A 26,822-nucleotide genomic window follows, 5' to 3' on the forward strand; every position below is an offset into this window, starting at 1 on the left:
ATATTAACTATTTCAATATTAAAAAATTAATAATGAGTGATGTTTAAATCCAGATGCTCCCTACTCTGTTACATTGATTGCAAAGGAAGCTACGGACCATGAGGCTTTGATCATAAATACCAATTGGCCATTGAGGCCTCCTGTAGACTACCCAAAAAATGCTTGTTTATCTACCTTCTGATATGTATAAACATTCATAGTATGGAAGATAAGTGATTCAGGATAAAGGCCAAATGAAAATATTCAGAAGTAAGCATTACTAAAGTTTAGCTACTATCAGTGAGATATGGGGTCAGTGGGCCACAACACACATTTCAATTTACTGGACAAAGAAACTTTCTTCAATTTTTTTGGCCTAATGGCATGCTTCTTCTCCTTTCCTTAATGTAATTTTTTATTTTCTGTAAAGAGGCATATAGAAGACTAACATGAAACATGAAAATAGCTCCTAATAAACTTTGGAAAGCATGAACATTTGCAGAAACAAACCAAAAAAGAAAAAAAAAAGAGAGAGAATAAAATAAGCAACCACCCAACAAAAACAACTTAAATGGCCTTTATAAAATGCAAAGGTTTGGGGGAGGGTTTTTGAGTAAGTTCATGTTCACTTACCAGGTGTCCAACACCCAGGCCCAGCACAGGCAACTGCTGCAAACAGCTTTCACTGAGAACTAGGTCAAAAAGGGTCATAAAGAATCAATACCTTTTTCTTTGCCTGGAGAAGCTCCTGGTAGGCACTGGATCTTATAAAACGTGGGTAGGAATCACTTTTCATCAGTTTGTAAATGTGCTCCTAAAAAGAAATAACGATTGAGGTGCTTCTTTATTATTTCTGAGGAAAAATCAGGTACGATGAGAAAAATACCACGTCATTCAAGAATAAATTCGGTAGCAGCTAAAAATAATAATGGGAATGAGAATATCCTACATTTACAGAATATTTAGAGCTTCAAAATTTGCTATTTCACCCGTGGATGAGTGTTTAAATAGTTTTGGAGCTACAGAAGTCAATCACAACAATCATTTAAAAAAAATGCAATTTGGTTAATGGGATATCAGGAAGTAATTTCGAATCAAGATGACGACTTATACGGATCACCAGAGAATATAAAGAAACCTCTGCTATCTCTTAAAATTATGCCAGGCCAAAAGAAGGTACAGTGAAGTCAAGGTTGAGTGGCATCCTGGATGCCTTCAGTCTCTACATGCACTTTGAGGTGCCGATTCTCCGCATGAATCATCTCTTTTGTGCAAATTATATGGAAATTTGTCATCCATATCCATTTTGGGCCAGACCACAAATCTAGCAATATATTTTATGATACTGAATTGCTAAATCTCTAATTTTTAAATGCTTTTTTATACATTCAATGACAGATTAGGCAAATATTTGTTCATTTACTCAAAGAAGTCTGCAGCCTTCTATTTTGATGATGGTATTGATAGACAATGAACTGAAGCAAAGGGGAAAAAAATGCACCCACTCAATCCAATCTGGGCCCACCCCTGGGACATTCTGCTCTGGCCCATTAGAGGCCAGGAGAGCTTAATCTTCTCCTTCATCTTCCTGGTCTAGGGCAATATCAGTTCAGGTGCAGAGTTTCAAACTATTTGAGAGTATTTTGGGTGTACCAATTACTTCTGGTTGAGGAAAAAAGATTTTCTAAGAAATGACTCAGTTTCCCTGGTCTCCAGAGACTAGCAATAATTTGAGGTACTCTGAATCCACTTAAACATTCAGGGTTAAGTTTCAAGATCTAGACAAGATCTCCAAAATTTGGAACTGCATTTGAATTTGTAGTATGAAAAGTTTCTTGCTTTGGAGTCAAGCATTTTGGGGTTCAGATCCTGTCTTGTTCAAGATCCACCACTTACAAACCGTACCCACTTAGGCCAATTTACTCATCTCTCTGACCCTCAATTTTCTAACTTATAAAACAGGATTACTGTGAGAACAAAAGGAATAATAAAGGTTTAGCGGAATATGGGGCCTGCAGAGAAAATGCTCAGGTAAATCTGAGTTTATGCTAGGTCCCTAGTTTATGCTGGCCTGTTAGTTAATTTAATCCTCCAAAACACCAATGAATAGGTCACTGTTATGATATTCATTGTAAATATGATGAAACTAAGGTACAGAGAAGTGAGGTGCATGCAAGAGGTTCCACAGATGAGAACTGACATAATTAGGCTCCAGAATCTGCTTTCATAACTATTAGGACTACATTACATCACTTTTCAAACAGTGGCAGGAGTTTCTGTCATTGTAGCTTTGAAGAATGGGAAAAAACACTTTTGGAGTTAAATATCTGAGCTTAGTTGTGAAAGAAACCTAGGGTCAAAGGACTAATGTTTTCTGCAGAAAAATATTCCTTTTCATTTTATTGTGGACCCTCTTAAGCAAAAATATTTTTCAATGGCACAGCTACTAAAGAAATGCTCTTTTTAAGACTTCAGGAAGGTCATTCAAACATTTTATACTTTGTTGGCTTTAGAACAATGATTGAAATTTTATCTTGAGCTGAAGGGAAAGATAAATCAGCAGAGAAGTGAGCAGTAGGGCTGGAATTTTCATCCCACTTCCTCCATGTGCGTCTGTAGAATGCAATTCTTTCTACTTGGGGGACCAGGATAGAGTCCCAGCGAATGGGTGTCCAGTTTAGCTGTTTAAACCTATGGTGGCTTTCTACCCAAGGACTCCTTCTTTTAAGTTCAAACCGAAAGGAAATGTATTTTCTACAGAGAAAGAAAATAAGGAAGGACATTTGTGTATCACATTCTTAATCTTTGACATTTTATTTTAGTAATACTGTTATTTTAAAAAATTAAGAGACTGTTTAGAACAACTATCATTCTCTAAAAGAGGCTTAACAAATTATGAAATGTGCATGTTCTGTTTTAAAAGTCAATTTCAACAGATCATTAGGAAATAATATACCTACTTTACATATTTATTTTTCTTCTTGAACACCAATATTTTTTTTAGAGAAGGCAGAAATTCAAATGATTTCCAAGGAGGCAAGTAAGGTCCAGATTAAAAAGAAGAACATGAGATATTTAGCTTGGGAAATTAAACTCAATGTTCTTTGACTTTTTCTGTTGATAGATTAGAAAATTAACTGGGAGATGTATATATCTGAATGTGGTTAAAAGGGGAAATGTTAGGTTGCATATATAGTAACAGAATAAAAAATTTAAAAAATCCATTGAGCTGCACTACACAGTGAATTCTAAGTTAACCCATGGACTATACTTAATATTACAGTTAGAAAAAATGTGCTTTCATCAATTGTAATAAATTTTCCACATGAATGCAAGGTGTTAATAATAGGGTAGTACATGGGAATCCTATATTTTATGCATGATTGTTCTATAAACCCCCAACTTCTCTAATCAAGAAAAATAATTAACTTGGGAAATTAATAAATACCTAAGTCTATTATTCCCTTTTACCACCAGAGACAAACTGGTCTGATTTTGAGAGAACATTAAGTGAACTCATTCTTACTATTCATGATAAGGAAAAACTTAAGACCAACAGAATCTTAGAATCTCCATATGGGAAGACATCATAAATATCTCCAATGTGTTTTACTGAGATGGGATCGTCACTTTACAAGTGTTTTCTCACATAGGAGGTGATACACAGAACAGAACATGAAGTAAACATTTTCAAATATTTCAAGTATACCCTGCTAAGAAAACCTCCCATAAAAATACTCAAGCTATCTCCAGGCTTAAAAAAATTCTCCAATTTAGAGCTGTCTCTAATCTCTTCTAGGTCAGTTAGAATTATTTTACATACAGGCACCTAAATTTGAAATATTAGAAATAGGTGACAATTTAAGATGAGGGTAAAAATAAAGGATTTCAACTCCACCTCTCGGGGACACGTTTGTGACAAACTGCGTACGTACCTGAGCATCTTCGAACGTGTATCGTCCAGGTTCCTTGACGTTCTGGGTGGTTTTGTCATAACTCTTAGAATCCAAGTTAATGGCACTGGGGGCTCCCGGAGCCAGAAATTCCTGCCATATTTCCTGAACTCGGGAGGCGACTTCTCTAATAGGCCTCTTCTTCAGGTCTTCCACTGCTAGCCAGAATCTATGCACAGCGAGACAGCAGTCACTCCGAGGCCTCATGATCTGAACGGCACCGTAATATTTACTGATAATGCAATTCCCAATGACTCATAATGATGAACTCACTTTCTATGAGGGCTTGCGATATCAGGCCTTTACTGATTTTCCCCCCATTAACTGTATTTAAAAGTACAAAATTCTTCAGAAGGAAATCTCTTCAAGAGATTGCTTTTAAAAGCAGGTGTGTCAGAGCCCTGATCCGCTCCATGTTTAGTTTTATTGAAGCAAAACGGCACTGCTAAAGAAACATTTGTTAGAAAGGACGAGGAATTTGAAAAGAATTAAGGGTAGGTGACAAAGGGCATCTGACTCGGAGGATAAAGTCCTGCATGCCACCATATTCTTTGCGGCCTTTGTTCATTTGAGCAACGAGAGTTAGTATGGAGAGGCTTTTCCGCTCTGGCTGGCAAGGAAATTACCACAAAGCAATACGGGAGGGAAAAGAGGCCTTTGTACCAGATTAGTCAAGGCCCTGGCAGGCAAAATCGGGGCAAGTAACTATTTTTTGGCTAGTTAATGCAGGGAGTAATGGCACGACAGAAGCAGCAAGCTTTCACATGCAATTGTTTGGAAGGCTTAAATTTGTAGAGGCACATTGAAATTCACATTCTGAATTTACTGAATTATTTTGAAAAACACTAGAGCATGTTCAGATTGATAATAGCAAAGTCTTGTAACGTCTCACAATGTATTTATGGGTTTGATTTCTTTAAATTCTGTTATATGTTTTTTTTTTGTTAGATCTAGAAATAATATTGAAAAGATAAATATATATATCAAAACAATTTGCTATAGAAAAGAAAGCATACTTGAAAAAGGAACTGCTAGGCCTACGTTATCCTAAACAGGCACGCTTTCACAGTCATGGTAGATGTGATCATGCAATGGAGACGGCCACAGAGGTGGAAGGAGCTACGCGCTCCAGAGTCTTAAGAGAGGCACAAGGTGATGAGGAGTATCTTCCTTACTGTTAAGCCTTATCTTGGGAACCAATAAAAGGTCAGAAATCAGTAATAAAGCAGTTGAGCTACAATTAGAATATTAAATATTATTCAGTCTAGCAATTTTCCAACTGGAGCAGTTTGAGATTATTTTATGAATTCTCAAAATGGCAAGATTGTTTGTAAACTATTCTGTTCCTTGGGTGTGCTACCCTGTGGTTGCATTAAATTCAGCTTAGGGGACTTGATTAGATTTTTTCATAAGTTTGCTTTAGGCTTTTGATTAGACTATGTCAGTGGGTGTGACTCGGGCTAAGCCCCGTCCTCTTGCTGGGTCTGACATAAATGGACATTCATTCAGACAGATACTAAGAAGAGAGAGCTGTGTCACTTTTGATCCTGCCATGTGACAGAAAGACAAAGGCTCAACAGCTCAGGCCCTGGGGAGAGATGAGCCCTTTTGCCTGATAGCTCACAGCAGTGATTGGGAAGTAAGCAGAACAGCTGAGACTGATACAAGAGGCCTGGGAAAAAACAAGCCCTAGGCCAGGAGAGAGGACCGCAGGATCACATAAGCATGAAGCCTCAAGAGGTTGGGCCCGCAGAGCTCAAGAGGAAAGGGTGAGCCTGGAGCAGAAAGGAGAGACCAGGAAGAGATGGCCCACCATCTTGCTTTAACACGTGGCAACTGACTTTGCTGAGAAAGCACCTCTTATGGGCCCTTGATTTGGACTTTTTACAGTCTGGGCTCTATAAGATTTTACCTCATATATACTTCCATTATAAAAGCCAACATATTTCCATTCCTTTGAATCAGCATCTCTTTGGCAGACTAATAAAGAAGCTGGTACCAGAAGAGTGAGATCACGCTATTTGCAAATATCAAAAATGCTGGAAGAGTTTTATAAATGGGTGAGGGGTATTTTTTGGAGGAATTGTGGGATTCTTGATGGAAAAGGCCTAGATTGCTTTGAAGAAACTGTTGGTAGGAGTATGGTCCCTAAAGTTTTTTCTGGTGAGGTCTTAGAAGGAAATAACGATACTATTATTGGAAACTGGAGGAAAGGTGATCCTGATTGCGATGTTGCAGGAAATTTGGAAAGATTGACTCTAAATGTTAGATAAAAGTCAGAATTTGAAAATGATGAGTTTGGATATTTAGCTGAGGAGATTTCCAAAGTAATTGTGGAGAAAGTGGCCTGCCTTTGTCTTGCAGCTTATAGCAATATGTGAGAGGAAAGACAGCAGCTGAGAACTGAATTGTTGAGCACAAAGAAATGAGAGACTGAATTTGGAAATTACACACTGCCAGAACACAAGTCCCCAAAAGATAGTGAAGAATTAACTAATCTTTGAACTTGGAAGTCAGGATTGAAAACTGAGTTATCCAGGAAGGACTTGTGGGAAGTCTTGCTGGCTGGTGGCTTGGACCCATGTTTCCTACATGCTAAACCAACAAGCTTTTTGTGAGATAGTATGAACAAAACTACTGTCAGCCTGGACTAAAAGGGACAGGGAGGGGTGAAACTAAAGGGAAAGCTGCTCTAAGAGGGAAACCATGGAAGTTGAGATCTAGAATGAAGACATCTTCTCAGGCCAAGAGAGGGATCCCACCCTTGTGGATGGAGAGAGGGAGGTTTTTTAGAGGGTGGGTGTTCCAGCCAGTTATTCAGGGAAAGTTTGGCTGCTGCATAGTGGAGTGCATTCTCTGGTGGTTAGAGAGTGTTAGGTTGCCACCTGAACACTGAAGAGGGTTAGCCTGTTCCCTATAGGTTGGAGACAGTTAGGGTGCCACCCCACTGTTCTGAGAGGTTGGGCTTGCATATCAGAGATCAGGGAGAATGTTGCTGCCACCTCACTGTGCTAGGGGGTTGAGATTGTACCCCAGATATTGTGGAAAGTGTGGCTGCCACTCCAATGTTCTTGGAGGGTGAGGTCTGGACCTGGTCATCACCCAGATGCCTGAAGAAGGTGGAACCAAAGTTATGGCAGATGGGCAATCCTTCGTAAAGGGTGGGCCCCATGATGCCTGAGGAGAAGAAGAAACCATCATTTTAAGAATGACTCTCAGACTTTGGAATCTGATGAAGTATGCCCTGCATGTTTTCAGAACTACTGGGAACCCTTGACACATGTTTACCTCCTGAATTCTCCTTATAGTAATGCAAATGCTTATCCTGTATCTGTGCCTCCCTTGTATATTGTACTTTGGAAGGAGAGAGCTTGTTTTGTAAGTTTCACAGGCCTACAGCCAGAGGGACTTCTGATCCAAGACAAACTGTCTTCCTATAACTGGTTTTGATGTGATCTTGTACTCTGCATTACTACTGTAATGATGTGAGGTTTTTCTGGAATATTGTAATGTTCCAAATGGGATTCAGAGGGTGGAGTGTGGCAGTTTAAGATTATTTTATGAATCCCAAAAAGAGAAAGGCTATGTTTGTAAACTAATCTATTCCTCTTGGTGTGATACTCTTGATTGCTTTAAATTCAGTTGAGGGGCCTTTGATTAGATTATTTGATAAGACTGCTTTGGGCTTTTGATTCATGGGCTGAGTCCCCAACTCCTTGCTGGGTCTGATATAAATAGACTCACAAGGACAGACAGACACAGGAGGAGAGAGCTCTGTCATTTCTGATCCTGCCATATGACAGAAAGGTGAAGGCTCAAATAGCTCAGGCCCTGGGGAGAGATGAGTCATTTGCCTGATAGCTTACAGCTGAATTTGTGAAGAGAGAAGAACAGCTGACACTGATCTAGGAAGTCCTAAGAGACAAGGCCCTGCCAGCTTGCAGCGGAGTTTGGGAAGACAGCGGAGCAGCTGGCCCTGAGAGAGAAAGCCTGGAGGGGAAGGAGAGTCCAGGCAGAGATCACCCACCATCTTGCTTCAACACATGGCAGCTGCCTTGGTGAGAAGGCACCTCTTATGGTGCCTTGAGTTGGACTTTTCACAGCTTTGTAACTATAAGCTTTTACCCCATATAAATCCCCATTATTAAATCCAACAGATTTCTGATGCTTTGCATCAAGACCCCTTTGGAAGACTAATATACCAGCTTCCAAATTTCATTTTCCTATCCATATAGGTAATGGAAGGGAATCCATTTGGATGATGCCTTAAACATGAAACTACCATCATTCCTTTCAGAAAGGAAGGCTCAAGACTGCTTCTCCTAAAACAGAGATGAGGACCTGTGCTTTGTAACAGGAATGCCATGTGTAATAGGAGCATGAGTATTGTAATTAATGCTTGTTCAGATTCACCCCAACATTACATATAGCGATCAAAAGAAAGTATCCATCCTCAAAGAACAAAGAGAGAAAGTGTCCATCCTCAAAGCAACTATTTGAATGGGCACACTGGAGGTTCTCTATGAACAGCACAAACTAGCCAGCTTGGGGAAGCAGAGGAGGGAGTGACCACCTGGGGTGAGATACATGCTGGGATGGAAAGGGGCTCTTAGGAAGGCTATTACAGATGCAGTGACAATTGAATGGATCTGGAAATACTAACACAATTTCAAATAGTTGGGACAGTAAAAGTAGGGTAGGCACTGTTCCAAGTGTTTCATCTATAAACTCTACAACAACTTTTTTTTTTTTTTTTTAAGATTTATTTATTTATTTTAATTTCCCCCCCTCCCCTGGTTGTCTGTTCTTGGTGTCTATTTGCTGCGTCTTGTTTCTTTGTCCGCTTCTGTTGTCGTCAGCGGCACGGGAAGTGTGGGCGGCGCCATTCCTGGGCAGGCTGCTCTTTCTTTTCACGCTGGGCGGCTTTCCTCATGGGCACACCCCCTGCACGTGGGTAACCCCCACGCGGGGACACCCTTGCGTGGCACGGCACTCCTTGCGCGCATCAGCACTGCGCATGGCCAGCTCCACACGGGTCAAGGAGGCCCGGGGTTTGAACCGCGGACCTCCCATATGGTAGACGGACGCCCTAACCACTAGGCCAAAGTCCGTTTCCCTACAACAACTTTCTAATGTAGGGGCTATTATTTCCCTCACTTTGGAAAAGAGGAAACTGAGAAAATGCAGACAAAGAATCCCTGCACTAAGCGTCCCAGTTGGGATCTAAACCTGGATAGCCAGCAGCAGATGGTGAGCTCCTGCTCGTCACCCGGCACTGCCTCGCTGTCAGCTCCACTGCCTTTCTTTCCTCATGATTACTGTAATCATTCTGATAACTTAGCAGGACATTGGTTAAAATCCCACCTCCCTTATTTACTAGCAGCTGAACTCTGGGGAAGCATCTTAATGTCGTTCAGCCTCGATTTCCTCAACATGGGATAAAAATGCTTCTCTCCCTGGATTTCCATAAGCCCCAATGAGATAAATTATGTAAAGGGCTCTGCAAAGTGCCTGGCATATTTTGAGGCACCAGTGATGAAACCCATGATATCACTGCATTTACTAAAAACTCACTATATACTACATGCTATGCATTTTACCTGAATAAAAAACAAACAATGGACAAAAGCACACCAGTAAAAGAACAAAACACGTATTTGATAAATACATATTGATAAGGAGTGTGTCTTGACTTTTCTTTCTGTCCTCATACTAGAAGAATATGCTTATGTCCACGGCATAGTCCCATCAATAGGAGGTGCTTGGCGGCAGAGTTGGCCCAGTGGTTAGGGCGTCCGTCTATCACATGGGAGGTCCACAGTTCAAACCCTGGGCCTCCTTGACCCGGGTAGAGCTGGCCCATGCGCAGTGCTGATGCGCGCAAGAACTGCCCTGCCATGCGGGGGTGTCCCCCACGTAGGGGAGCCCCATGCACAAGGAGTGCGCCCCGTAAGAAGAGCCACCCAGCGCGAAAGAAAGTGCAGCCTGCCCAGGAATGGCACTGCCCACACGGAGAAATGACACAACAAGATGATGCAGCAAAAAAGAGACACAGATTCCCATGCCGCTGACGACAACAGAAGCGGGCAAATAGACACAGAGAACAGATAACCGGGGTGGGGGGGAACGGGAGAAAAATAAATAAATAAATAAATCTTAAAAAAAAAATAGCAGGTGCTTATAGGCTGCTGCTTAGGTAAGGAGTAGTCAAGAGTAGATTGGGACTGGTTTATAGCAATGAATGCTACTTACTAGCAATCTGACCTTGGACATGGTGCTTAACCTGTCTCAGATGTATTTTCCTTATCTATAAAATGGGGCCAATAATTTTACATTTATATTTGGTGTGATGATTGGATGTGTGACAAATAGAATTAATACAAAATATAGCATGGCATATTTATAGAAGTAGCATTAGCATACACTCGAGAATCTATCTATCCAATCTCTCTCTCTATCCTTAATCAGAAAACATGATAGACACATAGTAGGTGCTCAAGAAATTATATATATATATAATATTTCTTATACAATTACTGAGCAGGGAGTCTTAGTGTGGCACAGAATTAGTAAGGTAAAAATAATTAATGTTTGAACTAAGGAACTGACAGTGATTCAATCCATTCATGAAACAGAGCTCGCACATGCTATTCCCTTTGCCCAAAAAGTTTCTTTCTTCTTCCTTTTTTTGCCTGCTTAACTCTTTCTCATCACCCAGGCATAAGCATGGAAACTATTTCCTCTAGGATCTCTTTGCTGATCTCTAGGTAAGGTATCTCTCAGTATATTTCCTGTATAAACAAACACCATCATTTGGGGTTGAAATGATCTGTTTCTTGTCTGTGTCCCCCACTAGATGGTAATTTTAATGAGAGCAGAAGCCATTTTTATTTGGTTAGGTTTTATTTGGTTAGATGAGGCTGGTGAGGCTCATTACTTGTTTATTTCTTCATCATGATACCCAGAGTGCCAGCATTTCCCCCCAATCCATTAAAATATCCTGTATTTTTGCTTATTTTTATGCATTCTTCCCTTGATAACTGTTGATGCGAGCTCAATAGATAAAATGTGACTTAGTGGCCCATAACAATCCCTTGCAGCTGCAGATCTTGTGAAAGCCCTGTTTAGAAAGGTGCCATAAACTTGGAAGAGATTAGCGAGCTGCATCCCACAATCTGTAACAAGCACACACACGTAACCAATTTCCTTCAGGTTCTATCCGTAGTCATCCTGATTAACCCATGAGACATTTATAAAATTTCTACATATTTGTGATTGATTTGGCGTCGGTTAAATGCCCTGAAAAGAATGTGACAATGCCTGAAGCTCCTTCATTCCGCTGCAAATAAATGAATGCTGAGACCTGCCAGTAAGTGAATTTCCCGGGACTGCATAAGTCAGGGAAAAGTAAAATAGGATATCAGGTTTCAAAAGATAATGAATGGAAGAGCTCATGGAAAAGCAGTTTTATGTAGAGAAAAGTTATCACTCAATTCAATGAGCTCTGACAAAGCCATTAAAACCCATTCCTATGTGTCACATTAAAAAATGCATTTTGCAAGTGCCTCTTAAGTTTAAGTAAAATTTCAAAAAATATATAAAGGTGATGTTTACAACAGATGGGCAGAATGAGAACACCTGCTTCACCAGCAGCTCAGTGTGGGGATGTTCTCAATTGCTCTTGCATTTTTAAATAGGCAAAGTAAATTGAGCTGCCCCCAGGCTTTTCATTTCATTACTTGATGTCCACCCGGTCACTTTTTCTCTACCTTACTCAGGAAGTGATATTCGAAGAACATCAATATTGATAAGTAGATAGTATTTTAATTTAACTGCATACATTTTATTGGCCTTTCTCCACTTCGCCAAACATTGGTCTCAGTCAGGGGTTCTTACCCTTTTTGTTCCATGGACCCCTTTGCCAGTCAGGTGAACACCATGGATCCCTTACTAAGTCCACACTATACTGTGGATTACTTAATAAATATAGCACACCCGCACCAACGTGTCGCCACAAGAATAATATTTTTTGAATTTCAGTTCAAGCTCACGGACCCCTGGTTAAGAACCCCTGGTCTAAGTACTGCGCATCTTTATGGAGTCCATTTTGAATGCCCAAATTTACATAGCTAATAAAAGATCAAGAGATAGGGTAAAAATAAACCATTATACGGTATTGATAATGTAGGCTAGCCTTTGTCTCGGTCACTTTTCCCCCCTCATTCAAGTGTCAGAAATTCAGTGGGTTCATATCATCCTCATGATGTTGGTGGGGAGAGTAATTAATTGCCTTCTCAAAATAATCAGACACATCACAGTGTCTCAAGCTTATAGTATAGGATCCATACAATGTGTCTTACCTTAAGTTTTCTGAGCTGAATTCTGATTCTAGAAATTTGAGGAACTGTTCCCTTCCAACTGGGTCTTTCAATGCTTCATCCATGCCAAAGCCCCATCGTTTTACCCTCTGCTGGCTCGGTTCTTTACTAGAGGATAGAAAACAGAGCCAAATATATTGTTTTCATTATAAATCTTATTTTTGCCTATAAAATTTCCCAGCAAATCATAGATGCCTTCAAGTTTCTATCTTCAATATATCTTTCAGAAAATAAAATACCATAATCTGTGATTGATGGCTCTGCACAAAAACAAAAACATCAAAAGTCTGACATTCATTGAGCATTATGTGCTAAGTGCTCTACATGAATTATCTCTTTTAGTCTTATGAATTAGGTACCATTATTCTTCTCATTTTATGGATGGGAAAACTGAGGCACAAAGAGGGTTACCAATGGTCAGTGTCAGCCAGGGTGGGCTCGAACCAGACATATTGACTCCAGAACCCAATTTCTTAACCACTACACAGTACAGTCTTGTGATGGTATATTGTACCAGGGATAACACATTGGAAACCAACAGTCCTTAATACTAGCTTATGACTCTGCTGTCAGTTAAATATGTGACCTAATCCTGGCTGAGTCACGATATTTTGGAGTCCCAACTTCCTCATCTATTATATATATATATATATGTTTTATATATATATATATATATATATATATATATATATATATATATATAAAACTTATGGGATGAAGAGTTCTGGACTTGTCAGGTATTTAAGGATAACTGGCAGGACTTAGAAGCAACAGTCCAGAAATGCAATCTAGAGAACTGCTACCTTGCATGAACTCCTCAATCTGTAAAGGGATATGCAATGAACGTTTTATTATTCTGCCAAGACTGATGATACAGTTCTTCCTCTTTATAGTTCCTGAATTTGGTTTTAAGAGGTTCATCTTTTATTGGCTTCTCTAAAGTGTTTATGATAAGTTCATTTTGTTTTAAAGTTGAATGAATAAAGACATACTTGTAAGTATGGTTTTAGCATTTACTTTGTGGCTATGTGGATTTTCACGGGAGCTAAAAACAAGTTAAATTTCAATAAAAGAAAATCCCAGCTCTGACAAGTTCACCTTGATAACCTTTGCACCTCTAATCTATGCCAGTCATTTCAACAAGGCAAATCTCAATGCAAATGTCTAAGTTTCGTAAACCATTATCTTGAGCATGTACTTTATTTCATAGGGCAAAAAACAAAGAGTAAAATTACCTTTTATAATTTATCAGCTATAGGATTCTTCTCATTTCACTCAGACCCTGAAATAAAGTGATATATTTGGGGAGGAGAGAAAGTGTCACCTACCTTGCTTCAAGTTCCCAGAAAGTAGTGTCATCAGACAGCCATGGGTTAGAAGGGTCAGGTGGCACAAGAAATGGATCGTATTCTAAATACTGTTCCGTATAACTTAGCAGACTAGGGAGAAAAGAAAAAGTTCCACCTTCCTTAGTTTAAGCCAATCTAAATGAACAGACATGATATAAAAGTATCTGGCCGAGTAATCCTTGCTCACTTATAGAATGAAATCTAATGGCAGATTTCACATTTTAACAAGGTATGTGTATCAACTTCTTGTGCTTCTTGGCAAACGTGTGGTTAAGGATTCCATCTCCCCCATAACAAGGCCAGATGAGCCCATATCCCTCCATCAGCATGATGCAAAATGGGAGAGTCCAGTTTGTTAAGGACAGTGCAAAGGGCCAGCTCCATGCCTTGGTTAGCCAGTCCACACACAGCTGATTGAATTTTTACCAACTTGAAAAAGGGAACTGTTTAACAAAAGTTTTTTGAGCCATTAGGTAAAAGGGGAAACCATGGATAAAAACTGAATTTTTAAAAAATCTTCATTAAAAGAAGAAAAGAGAGGTAAGAAGGTGGAGAGTAGGATTAGACAATATCCAGAAGTGAACACGGTGAATGCCATCAAGAGCAGATTTAAATGAAGAAAGGGAAAACACCTAAAATCTGAGTTACTAATTCAAATTTTGAAGTCCTCCTGTAACTGAGTGTGTGAATGTTAAGATTAATTTACAGAGAGGATCCAACGTGTCAAGAGGTAACTAGAAAATTGAAAGGTTCATTTCTTTCAGCAATAGTGAAAAGCTTCAACTCCTTGGAATTATCCTCTGTACTCCATTTTAGCTATACCAGGATCAGGTCTCTAGAATTTAAGATAATAATGATCTTTCTGCCACTTAAAATACAACAAAAGAGATCTTTGAAAGTTTTCAATGTGCAAAAAAGAAAAAGAAAATGACATTTCTTACAGGGTTCCAATTATTTATCTAACCTTTCCCTTCAACATTTATCGTATCATTTTTATCACAGTCTATTGTCATGTGGATTTTTAAAATCATACAGACATATTGAAATACTTACCTATCAGCTACTTTTGACATTTTTAACCGATGTCTATCTAACTGTATTTGCCAATATTTTATCTGAAAAGAAGGTTATAGAAGAAGTCACATAAGTAATGCCATTCTCACAATTTTCAACTCTAAATTCTGATACATTGGACAATTCTGAATACGGCCATACTGTAAGTCAGTAACACTTCAAAGCTGGAAAAAAAAAAAAAAAGGAGAGGGCTCTGAAAGAGTTAAAAAAATGAAAATCTAGTCGAATGTAACTATGACGATAGCACTTCAGAAAAATAATAAGTTTGAACATTCTACCTAATTTAATGAAATGTAAGTGTATTTAAAAACTTAATGGACGTTATAGGGTGAATAATCAAATCCAGAGCCACATTTTCCCCCAAACATTTAATTCAGAAAATAAATTCCTTTGTTAATGGTTATAACACTTCAAAAATAAACCCAGCAAAGCACCAATGTTATGTGTTTTGAGAATAATTGTACCAAAAATTCATGACGATCCCTCACATGGACGTAATCACACATGGAAAACTTTAATTAAAAACTCTTTCATTTACTTTTCATTCATGGTGATTATAATAGACTGGAATAGTATTATTACACTGTTAAGGAATCATATAAGAATAAAATATTAGTGAGAAAGGGTCAAAAGAGGAAGAGTCCCAAGACTGAACCAACCAAGAGATTTAATTATTATTTGATATGAGACACTGGTTTGCTTTGAAATATTACTGGGAACCAAATCTATTGATCAATTGGTGGAAAAAAAGAAACAATATATACCATAACTGCATTTCCTTATCAAAAAGGGAAAGATCAAAGAGGCTTTTAAAGATTAGAACTGTAGGAATAAGAATGTACTCTCTTTGGTGAAGATTGTGTCATATGATTGGCTATGGGAAATGTGTGACAATGTTCCCAACCTCTTGTTCTCTCCTCCTTCCAAGAGTACAGGATGACCATTGGTAATGGAAGCATTACAAATCAGTGTACGTGATTTCAAAGAATTGGTTAGAGGGGAAAGGATTTGGGAGTTTAAAGAGTGAAGAGCTTTGAAAACGACTGCCATATATTGATGTATTGTTGAATCAGTATATGTCTTGGAATTAGACAATTTTATTACTTAGTAACTACACATCTTCGAAATGAAACAGTCAATCATACAAACAAACTTTAAAATATTCAACAGTTGTCTTCAGAACAGCTACTTTGTAAACTTTTATCAACAGGCCACTTGCCAGGTGGACCTACCTGTTGATGTAACTCATCCTGTGTTGGAGGCTTCGTTTCTGGTGCGGGCATGTGAGTAGGACTGTGGCTTCTAATATCATTTTGTAAACCATAGACAGACTATATTAAAATAAAAAAGACATATGCTAGGACAAAATACCATTTATGGTCACAGAGTTTCTTAAATATAACTTTGCGTTATATATTCAATAAGGAAACTAGGAGCCTTGTGGCATAATTAAGCTTCTTATCAAAATTCAAAAGACACTGTTATCATATATATATCACACATATTTAAAATAGAAGCATAACTCTGGAAAAAAATATGTGCTTAGGTTATTAACTTTGACAATAAATGATTGTAGGTAGAGAGCATGGCAAGCGTGGTAACAGGATTTGGCGGCAGGCTGACAGTACTAAGTTGGGGAATATCATCACTACATTAAAGGACAGCACTAACATTTACTAAGCATTGATTTTAGAATAAAACAGATGTGGAAATAGAATGGCATAGAAATTTAATAAGCCGAAAAGGACAAAGAATAACCCAGTCTGAACATAGGAGAGGAATAGAGGACTGAGGTGAGAGATGAGGTGAAGAATTCTATTACTGATTTCGTATCTGATGTTGTCATCAAAGATACCCTAATGTGCTCATGATTTCCCATATCAATGTTATTTACTTCACAATAGTAGCCTTGCCATTGGGTGACACTGGTTGCAATTGCAAACATCACTGAGTCCAAAGGCTTCCCATACCCTTGGTATTCATCATGTCCCAGTGCTTCTAATTAATCTATCAAAAGGTCAAAACTATCATTCAGGAAGACTTCTTTTTGAGAAAGACCAGTCACTGCTTAGTAAGTAAAAATAAAAATCTGGGGATACTTGGAGGGATAAAAAATCATCCCCAATTCAGATTTTGAGACATTCCACATGTTGAATCATTGGGAGAAGCCAAATTACTTTTCTTCAATATCAAAATATTTTAAAATAAAAGACATTTTAAGAATTTTAAAAAAGAGAGACCATTTATCATATGCAGACAATTTGGAAATTGGAAAATGCTCAATGGCAAGACAAACGTGTTCCTCTTTCTCTAAGAAAGAGGCAGCCTATAGAGTAAATACACACACACAAACGCAAATAAAATGAATTAAGGAAAGGAAACCTTAGGAGGGGGTGGAATGCTAACATTTATTTGCCCTCTACCTACCCACCCTCCAGGCTCAGTTCCAAATAAAATCCTACTGTCGTGGAAATCAAGGCTCAGGGTCAAAAAATGTTAGAAGTCCTAGCAGTTGTGCAAGGTTGGAGAGTCCCAGACAACCTGTTTCACATAAAATATGTCTTAGGCATGTGTGGGAGGTAGCAACATGTATAGTGAAATTTAGGCAGTGAAAGATCACCAGTTATACAGTAATTCTACTTTCCAAAGTCTGCTATTTTTTTTTTCAGTTGTGTCATATCAATTTTTGGTATTAAATATAAAAAGACTCTGAGGTTTAACATTTCCCATGTTGTTTATCTTGGTCTAATTACCTAAAGTTCCTTAATAAGAAGCTCTATGAGATCTGTAGTTCTTGCAAAAATGCTTAAAAAACAAGGTAGCTTTAGAAACAAAGACAAACAGGTGGTTTAAAAAAAAAAAGTTTGGGAAACGGACTTTGGCCCAGTGGTTAGGGCGTCCGTCTACCACATGGGAGGTCCGCGGTTCAAGCCCCGGGCCTCCTTGACCCGTGTGGAGCTGGCCCACGCGCAGTGCTGATGCGCGCAAGGAGTGCCCCCCCACGCAGGGGTGTCCCCCGCGTAGGGAGCCCCACGCACAAGGAGTGCGCCCCGTAAGGAGAGCCGCCCAGCGTGAAGGAGGGAGCAGCCTGCCCAGGAATGGCGCCGCCCACACTTCCCGTGCCGCTGACGACAACAGAAGCGGACAAAGAAACAAGACGTAGCAAAAAGACACAGAAAACGGACAACCGGGGGAGGGGAGGGGAATTAAATAAATACAAGTAAATCTTTAAAAAAAAAAAAAAGTTTAACATTAAGTTTTTGTGTTAAGATGGCAATTTAAAAAAGGCTCTTAGAAATAATACCACAGTGTATGGTATAATAGAAGTAAAACAGTCCCTAAGTTAACTTTGGTCTCTACATTTCTATGACTACTTCCACATGCTTGAACTTCAGTGGGCTTCACGGAGTTTCCAGGCAAGTCCATGATGCAAACTTTTGGGGGACTACTGGCTCTGAGGTACCTGTGGAGCATCTATTCTTTGTTTTACATGCATGTAAACATAAGAAGCCCATAAAATTTTATGCATAGGGCTTATTTTATGGACAAAGGAGGTAAACAATATCAATCTTCAACAATTAAAGAAATAATTTTGTTTACTCTCAAAGTAAAATATAAATTACCTTGACATTCTTTGGGCACATATGCTACATTATTACTTTCAGGATTTACTTGGGGAAGGTATCAACTGCTTTGAAAGCTCTTTATTCATGGCATGACATAAAATTACAAGAAATATTATTACAGCTGACTCTGAAAGAGATGAGCAGCAGGTCTCTTAGCCAAGGGCGAGATCTGCTTTCAAAGATTACGTGTGGTCTAGGGCCAATTAGCCGTGGACGTCAAAGGCTGCCTTCTGGCCCTCCGTCTAGGGCATGTGGCCTCCGGGACAGGGCCTGGGATGGTCAGAGGATGGCAGAACAGAGTTCGCTGCAGGTTTTCAAGTCATTCATTGATAGACGTGGTGGGACCACTGAACCATCTGAGCTCCCTTTATACCACATCACAAAATTACATCCCTTTGGACCTGTTTAACCATTTGCCTCCGTGTTCAGTGCCTGCACTCTCCCGGTTCTGTGAGCTGTGGGAGCAGAGCCCTGCCTGGCCCATTTCACCACGGAACACCTACAGGCTAGTACATGCCTGGCCTAAGGTAGAGATTAGTTCACTCTGCTGAATGAACAGGTCTCTCCAGTTCCTAACCAAATGAGCTAAGGTAGCAGTGATGATAATCTGAAAAAAACAAATAGCATGTGGGCCTAGAGTCCTATAAACTTACATGCAAAAGAGCATTTTCACCTCTCAAGAATTTAGCAAATGCAACACTTCTGAATATGAGAAGCTATCTTTACCAAGAGGTCAGAAGCTCAGAATACACCAATCATTGGAAACAAGGTGCACATGCCACCTGTAGCAGCATTTATCAGAACTTTGTTGTTTTAGTGCTATGCAGCTCTGCAGTTAGGCCCCACAGTTCTACTGTTACTTATTCACCAGAAATTACAGCAAATTCTAGACAGAGCTGGAGCTCAAGGGTTCCATCTCTTTATGGCATTTTACCTTGCCACGCTTCATACTTTTTCTCCATCATTAAATAAGAGTTGATGGTATACGGAGAGCAAAATGGTAAACTCATGCTTTTCCAACTTTGCAAAAGAATGCTGCTTTAGGAAGCACTGATAAGATATCAATACCAAATACAGAGCAATAAAGAGATGGTTACTTGGTGATGTTTAAATTCTACTTTTTCAGACCCTACACTTTATTCATCTGAATCAGAGCATGTCGTAATTGGAGTCTGCTGGGAGGAACACAGCACACCTGAAGGCATTTTGAAAAGTAGCTCTTCCAAATTTGGAGAGCAGTGAGCTGCAGCCTGCTGCTGGTTTAGGAGAGCTGACATGTTCTTGTCTCCTGTGCTGTGCAGCGAGTCCCCAGTGCACTCGGGATGGGCTTGGAAAAGGGGCTCAATGGGTTGCAAGGGGCTGCCCACAAGAAGACAGCAGCAGGCAGGCTTTCTTTTGGCCTGCTTGGCCACTTTCTGAATTCCTCGGGGCAGGGGCTCTTGAGGGCTGATGCGAATGGGTTTTGTGGCACTTTGCCTGTGGTTTCTTGACCCTGACATCAAAGTAGGCTGCTTTAAAAGAAAGAAAATGTATTTGCACCACACTGTTACCTTTGGACACAATGTTATGTTTCTAGGGATAGAAGAAAGGACAAGAAATAAGATTGCACAAATGTCTAGTGCCAACCGCAGGGACATACGCTGGAAGGTGCTACAGCTCCATAAGCAAAGACACAGAAGAGAATGCCCCGGACTCTGTGAAGTGCTTTAACCCAGCGGTTCCAGCCTGTAGCCGTCGAGCCCTGGCGTCCTCACAGGGCCTGCGACAGGCCAGGAATTTTTAGGTGCACCACACGCTTTTTATGGAAGGAATGAAAATGCCTTCTATGTGTACACATTACTTAAAAAAAAAAATCTATGGATCTGATGGTGATGCAGTTTCAAAGTGGTATTTTAAAATATCACTCATTTCAGGATAGCTTTTTTTCCCGCTGAGGTGTCCTCTCACGTAAACACTGAACATACAACTACTGTTCCACCAAATCCTGATATTAAAGATGCGTCCTCATACTCCATCTGCAGTTAGACATCTTTAGGTGCCCCTTTTTCCTCAGACTTTCCTCTGGAAATGGCCCTGCTCCTAACATCATCACTTTTTCTCACACAGCCGCATCCTCTCTTCCTCACCACCTGAGGGCCCTTGTCCGTGGGGAGACGGGGTGCCTCGTCTCCTTGCTCAGCTCCGCCACGGCCCGCAGGCAGCACCCGTTTCTCGGGCTCCAGGCCCGCTAGAGAATGGGAATAAAGCTATTTCCTGAGGAGAGAGAAGTGGACAGAAGGCCAGGGCTTGAAGGCCCAGGTTTTCTTACCCAAAGCAACATGGAAGAACAGGGAAAACACTAGAACACAGCGCAGGAAATGGGGGCGGGTTGCTTTTGTATTTTCCGGAGAGCAGGCATCAGCTAAAGAGCTCAGCCCCTCCCCAGGCACCCGCGCCACACCCTCGGCTTTACCTTCCGTGTCTTGTGTGGGTGCCGCATCCTGGACGACTTCTTAATGTCCACTTCAGTGGTGTTCACACAACCAGGCTGGAAAGGGAAAAGAGAGGCAAGAACCTGGGGGCGCAGCCTCGGACGGGCGCGTCTCCGGGCGTTAGTGCCTCGCAATCCAGAACCTGAGAAGAGGCAGGGGGACAAGGGTCCCTGCAGCTCCTTCTGAACCGTCACCTCTGCTTGGATCAGCGGCAGCCAGTGAGAAGAGAGGTGACGTTTCACGCCTCCCGTTTAGAAGCCTTCAGCTACCATTCTCCAGTAACACCCGAGACATAGGAGAAGGACACACTGGGCTTTGCATCTGAGGTGGGAGTTCATTATTCCCCGCTGGGAACCCGGAGCCCTGGAGCAGGGAGGGAGGGACGCCCAGCTGAGCTCCTGCCCCGACACCCCACGCTGATCACCTGGGGGTCTGCTTGCCTCGGCTGGGAAAACTAACACGGCGTTCAGCTGAGCCAGCTCAAACCCCACAGTGGATTTTTTACCGTGCTTATGAAATCCAGTGCCTGGGAATATTTGTTTTCTCATAAATAGAACGTGCAAAGGAGTTTGTGGTTAAAATGAGGAATAGGAGGGAAAAACTGGTAATCAATACATGATGCTTATTCTTATCAATTCCCAACTTTCTTTTTCTTCTCACTCAGTTGGGACCCTTTAAAAAAGGGGGTGGGGAGGACTTTGGAGTAAAACTGGCCTCTCTGACAACCTCAAAAGTCTCCTTTTGCCAATATTTTTGAGGGCACTGAGTGGTTTTCAGTGGCATCAACATAAACAGCTGTAAAGCTTCTTTTGTATTTGGCGGAGGAGAGAGGGAAGGGAGAGACCAAAGGGGAAGAGAGGGACAGGGGTGAGGGAGAGAATATGAATCAGAAACAGAGAAGAAAGGAGACGAAAAACTACATAGGATGTCAGCTCTGAAAAGAACCTTAGATATAACCTCCTTTAGAAATAATTGGAGATAGTGATTACACGGAATGCGTTTCCTTTACTTTCCAGTTTCTAGCACAGGATTTAGGCATCCCTAGTGCTAGTAGAAAGCCCCAAGCTGCACATCTCTGCTCAATTTCTGTTTCTTCCCACAGATTGCAAGAACATTTAAAACATCAGATGCCCTTGAGAGTGACTTCCCAGAAATCATGAATGAGGAAAAAGTATCTGTGGAGTAGGAGTGGGATAGGGTTGGAAGTGAGGGCAAGAAGGTGTGGGTATGGCCATAGAGTGAAACTGCGGAGGTATTTCATAGACGGGGTTAGTTTAGCATCCGTTGACTTTTTACGTACTAAGATGCCCTCCACACTGTGGGGTGACCCCAACCAATGAGTTGAAGGTTTTAACAGGAAGAACTGAGGGCTGGCTCCAGAGTCAGAAAAATTTCTATCTCAAGACCTCAACAGCAACTCTTAACAGAAATTTCAAGCCTGCCAGATTCCCTGAAGGACTTAGGACTCAAGACTTCAACATGACTGTTACCCAAATTTCCATCTTGCAGCCTGCCCTGCAGAATTTGGACTTGCTGGCCTCCACGATCACCTGAGCCAATACCTTATAAGAAATCTCTGTACACATACATATACACACATCATATCTATCTATCTATCTATCTATCTATCTATCTATCTATCTATCTATCTATCTATCTATCTATCTAAACACACACATGTGCATAGGGATTAAATGGACATTGGTACAGGGTATTATACGAGAACAAAACATTTCTTATATCTATTCTTACATTATATGCATCAGTTGGTTCTCTCCATCATGGCAGATAAGGTTTTTTTTTACCTTGTATTTAAGCAGTTTGATCATCCCATTAAGACCATATTGGCCTTGGTATTAAAAAAAAGCGCAGTTTTTAAAAAGCATGTATAACATGTACCACTAGCTGGCACCAGATCCATGTCCATGTGTAATATTATGTATAAATTGGTTTTCTGCAGAACTAAACATATCTTCACCATAAAATATAAATAGCAGTATGGTTACCAAACAGACACTGAATAAAAACGTTTAAGTTTGTCCTATTTGCCAGATAGCATATGAAATACATAGTATTGATGCCTTTAAGAAATAATAAAGTGGTATTTCCATTTGCCTAGAAGACTCATATTATTTCTAATTTCAACACATCTATTTCTAGTTCCAAATGTGCCTTCAACAGAACCAAAATGTATGGTTACAGTGTTATAACTCTATATCGTGGACCCCATTTCTGAAGAGATTATCCAGCAATCCTACCACCGTAGCGCTCCATGTAAGTGGAGCAATGAGCTGCAAATAGATGGTAGGGATCGTGGTTCCATTATTGATATTTTATATAAATAGATCTAAATACAGTTAAGTTCCTCTTCTGGTAGAATCCACTTTTACTAGTTACAGCAGAGGGCATCCTTATATTCAGGACAACTCCGGCAAAGTTAAGGACCCTCAGTGAAGAGCGTCACTACAAGACAGTTAGGGAGCACAGCTCTCACAAAATTCAATCACGCGGCTGATGCTTAACTGGGCAAAGCAATGTCCTACATGACAAAGCAGTGGATGTTTAAAAGTTAGGGGGCAAATGGAGCTTTAGTAAGAGATATGCACATTCCTGGAAGTTAAAAAAGAAAAACAGATGTGATTCTAGGAAAATTAAAGTTTTAAAAGTGTATAATTATTAGGCTCAAATGCAATTAATTTCATGAAAAAGATCTGTCCTTTGTAAGAGTACAAGTGTTAAAAATTCAACGTGCAATATATTGTACCTCAATTAAAACCGTCCCTTTCAGGCTATTTTTTTTTTTTTTTTTAAGCTTTTCTTTTTGTGCCTGGGCACTTGTCCATTGATTTCAGCTCTGTGGACCCATCACTTAAGGGTCCCCTTAAACCCTACACACAAACTAGAGGAAGTTGTTTGAGGCAACTGCCCTGGACGTCCTCCCGCTCATCCCATTCTAGCATTCTCTCGCCTCATTTGCTCCTCCCTAATCTCTGCTGGCCTCAGGCTCCTGACTCTGTAACCCGCTTCCACGGAGGCGGAGGCTGAACTTCAAGGTCCAGGCGGCGGGAGGGAGGCTACTGGAGCCCAGAGGAGGGACACCACATCCGCTGGCAGAGGCTGGCTGTGGCAGAAACTATAGGCCATGGTGAAGATTGAAGTTTCAAGGGAAGCCTTTGGAGGGTTTTAAATAGGGGAATGACCCCGTATGACATATATTTTTAAAACCTCACTTGCCTATTATCTTGGGAAGAGATGATCAGGGTGGGATCTGGGCAAAAGTGGGAGCAGGGAGACCAGACGAAGGTTATTGCAATCATCTAGGCAGGAGGCAACAGGAGGTCGACTTGCATGTCAACAGGACAGATCATGGGAAGGGGTTGGACTGGGGACACATTCCGAAGCTAGAATCAACAAAATTGGCCAAAGGATTGGGTCGGGGAAAACGGCAAGGGAGAGAGAACAGGCAAGGCTGACTCCTGTTTTGGGCTTCAGAAAGTGGGTGAGGGGGGGTGCCATCTACTGAGATGGGGAAGGCTGGGAGAGAAGGAGATTTAAAAAAAGAGAGAAATCAATGATAACTCCTGGATTTTACTTACATGCAATTTTAGTATCTACTGAATTCTCCGTAGGAGTGCACAATAGCTCTAAGTGACTATCAAGATTCCCACCAGGACATACACAACAAGTGCGTGTGTAATAATCTACCCCTCGTCCATCCTTCTGCGTCTTTCCAGTTGTGCACCCTCACTGGCGATAGGAACATCGCACTGAATGAGAGTCTTAATACATTTTCTTAATCTGCTCTGCCTGCAATCTGACCATTGCAGCCTAATGTCGAGGAACTATCTGCACATCCGTCAGAGATATTCCCTTTCATATCCTAGCAGTTGTCATGAAGAGACAAGAACTCACAGACTATAACAGTTTTCAACGAGCTACCAAGAGGATGCTAATGAGTAAGGCTGCCTATACTTTTTTGTGGTCACTGGCATTACTCATGTTTAACGTTCTGCTCGAAAAGACTTAAAATGTTCCTGGCTAGAATTACTTTGAAATAAAAAAAAAAATCATTGTGAAGAGCTTAAAATGTCATACTTATGCTTAATAAAATATGCATGCCTTGAGGAAGAGACAGAACGTTAATGATTTTTTGTCTCGAGTGTCTTGCATATCTTTGCTACACGGTAGGTACTTACGAAAGGGGAATGCTTTGGACTCTGCTTCCCATTCTTTTATATCCCATCCCCATGTCATGACTCTCCTTGCCTCTAAGTGTGGAGGGATGGCTAATCGTGTGGTGAACATTGATAGTGTTGTGTTCATTAAGGGATTCAATTAAAAATCACACAGCCTCTTCTACTTCTCTGCACCTGCCTTGCTGTACAACAACTGATCTTCCATTCTTATGTTTTTCTTTTCCTACACAAAGCCAGTTGCAAGGTGGAGACATGCAAGGATTTTCAACTGGCAGAGAAAAGAACCCCTCAGATTTTAAGATGAAGGGCATGGGCCAACTCCCCCTGCACTGGGGGCTCTGCTGGGAGAGGGCCCACTGTTACAGTCCTTAGCAGAGTGGTACTTTGAGTCACATTACATCGTTGCTCCTCTGGTATCTCATTCAGGGGAGGGGGAGTAGCAACATACAATTTTGGGATTCCTGGTTTGGGCTTAATTCCATCAAACACCTTAAAAAGGTTGACTGCAACAAGTTTGCTGAATGTCAAAATGAATTAATGCAACACAGACTAGCTCTCTGATGGCAAGGAAAAGTCCCTCAGTTTAACAACTACAAAACAAAAGCCAGGAGAACAGGTGAGTTATTGAGTTAGTGGAAACAACTTTAGGGGGTTTTGAGGCTATCACTAGCATTAGTACTGGGGACTTTAATGGTATACTGCAAGAGGCAAACCAAACCATATAAGATTTCCAATAGTGGAAAGTCCTAAAGGCTTACAATCAATGTATACTGGATAGCCATGGGACCACTAGAAAATAAAAAGTAATTTCATGAAAATCACCATATTGGAATCAATCTTTTTTTTTTTAAATTATTTATTTATTTATTTTTAAATTTACATTAAAAAAAAATACGAGGTCCCATTCAACCCCACCGCCCCCCCCACTCCCCCCACAGCAACACTCTCTCCCATCATCATGACACATCCATTGCACCTGGTAAAGTTCATCTCTGAGCATCACTGCACGCCATAGTCAATGGTCCACATCATAGCCCAGCCTCTCTCACGTTCCATCCAGTGGGCCCTGGGGGGATCTACAGTGTCCCATAATTGTCTGTGAAGCACTATCCAGGACAACTCCACGTCCCGAAAATGCCTCCACATCTCATCTCTTCCTCCCGTTCCCCACACCCAGCAGCCCCCATGGCTACCGTTCCCACACCCATTCCACATTTTCTCTGTGGACATTGGTGGAATCAATCTTGAATTACAACAGCTGTAAGTAGGAAGGGAGAGGCTGCTAAGTCATATGCTCGTACAATGGAAAGGACATGTACCTCGCCCAGGGAAAGGCTACTTATTCAAACCTCTATTGAAGAAGGGTTGCCTTTCAAAAGCATGCTTTGTTGTGCTGGGTTTGATTTCCAAAATTAGGAAAAAGCACTTAACTTATATAATGACGTTGGAAACAAGGGTTTCACATAGTTTCTTTTTTAGCAGAGAGCATACTTGCATTCAGGGCATAAGGTTCTTCATGGATTTATTTCATAAGTTCCTTTATGTTTTTATTGCTAAGAGCCACAACTTAATTTTACCATGACGATAAAAAGTCTTCTAGAATAATCCCCACACATCCCTGCATTCTTACACAAGCATATCTAAAGCAATGCAATCTTTTCCTGATGATTCAAAGTCACTGCTGGGAACAACACGCATTTGACTGTCTTGAAGACAGCAACGCCCGTGAGGCTCCACGGCCCCACTGTTAATGCTTTTTGAGCTTTTATGTCCTTTTGCACCATTTTTTAGAGTGC

The 26,822-nt window shown here is 40.6% G+C and overlaps 1 protein-coding gene across 7 annotated transcripts in view; it reads right to left on the minus strand.

Annotated features, from left to right (window-relative positions):
• The window catches only part of RGS7 (regulator of G protein signaling 7), a 530,807-nt gene that overhangs the window by 13,077 nt on the left and 490,908 nt on the right, over positions 1–26,822 (minus strand). For all 7 annotated transcript variants that reach the window (XM_071207357.1, XM_058309479.2, XM_071207358.1 and 4 more), the window contains 7 exons: positions 20,812–20,886; positions 15,966–16,064; positions 14,713–14,774; positions 13,639–13,749; positions 12,293–12,418; positions 3,915–4,101; positions 704–793 (listed from right to left, as the gene is read on the minus strand). In XM_071207357.1, the coding sequence (XP_071063458.1) occupies positions 704–793; positions 3,915–4,101; positions 12,293–12,418; positions 13,639–13,749; positions 14,713–14,774; positions 15,966–16,064; positions 20,812–20,886 (750 nt within the window). The remainder of the gene's footprint in view (positions 1–703; positions 794–3,914; positions 4,102–12,292; positions 12,419–13,638; positions 13,750–14,712; positions 14,775–15,965; positions 16,065–20,811; positions 20,887–26,822) is intronic.

The sequence above is a fragment of the Dasypus novemcinctus genome, chromosome 13 (assembly GCF_030445035.2).
Source record: "Dasypus novemcinctus isolate mDasNov1 chromosome 13, mDasNov1.1.hap2, whole genome shotgun sequence".
In the NCBI taxonomy this organism is placed as follows: Eukaryota; Metazoa; Chordata; class Mammalia; order Cingulata; family Dasypodidae; genus Dasypus; species Dasypus novemcinctus.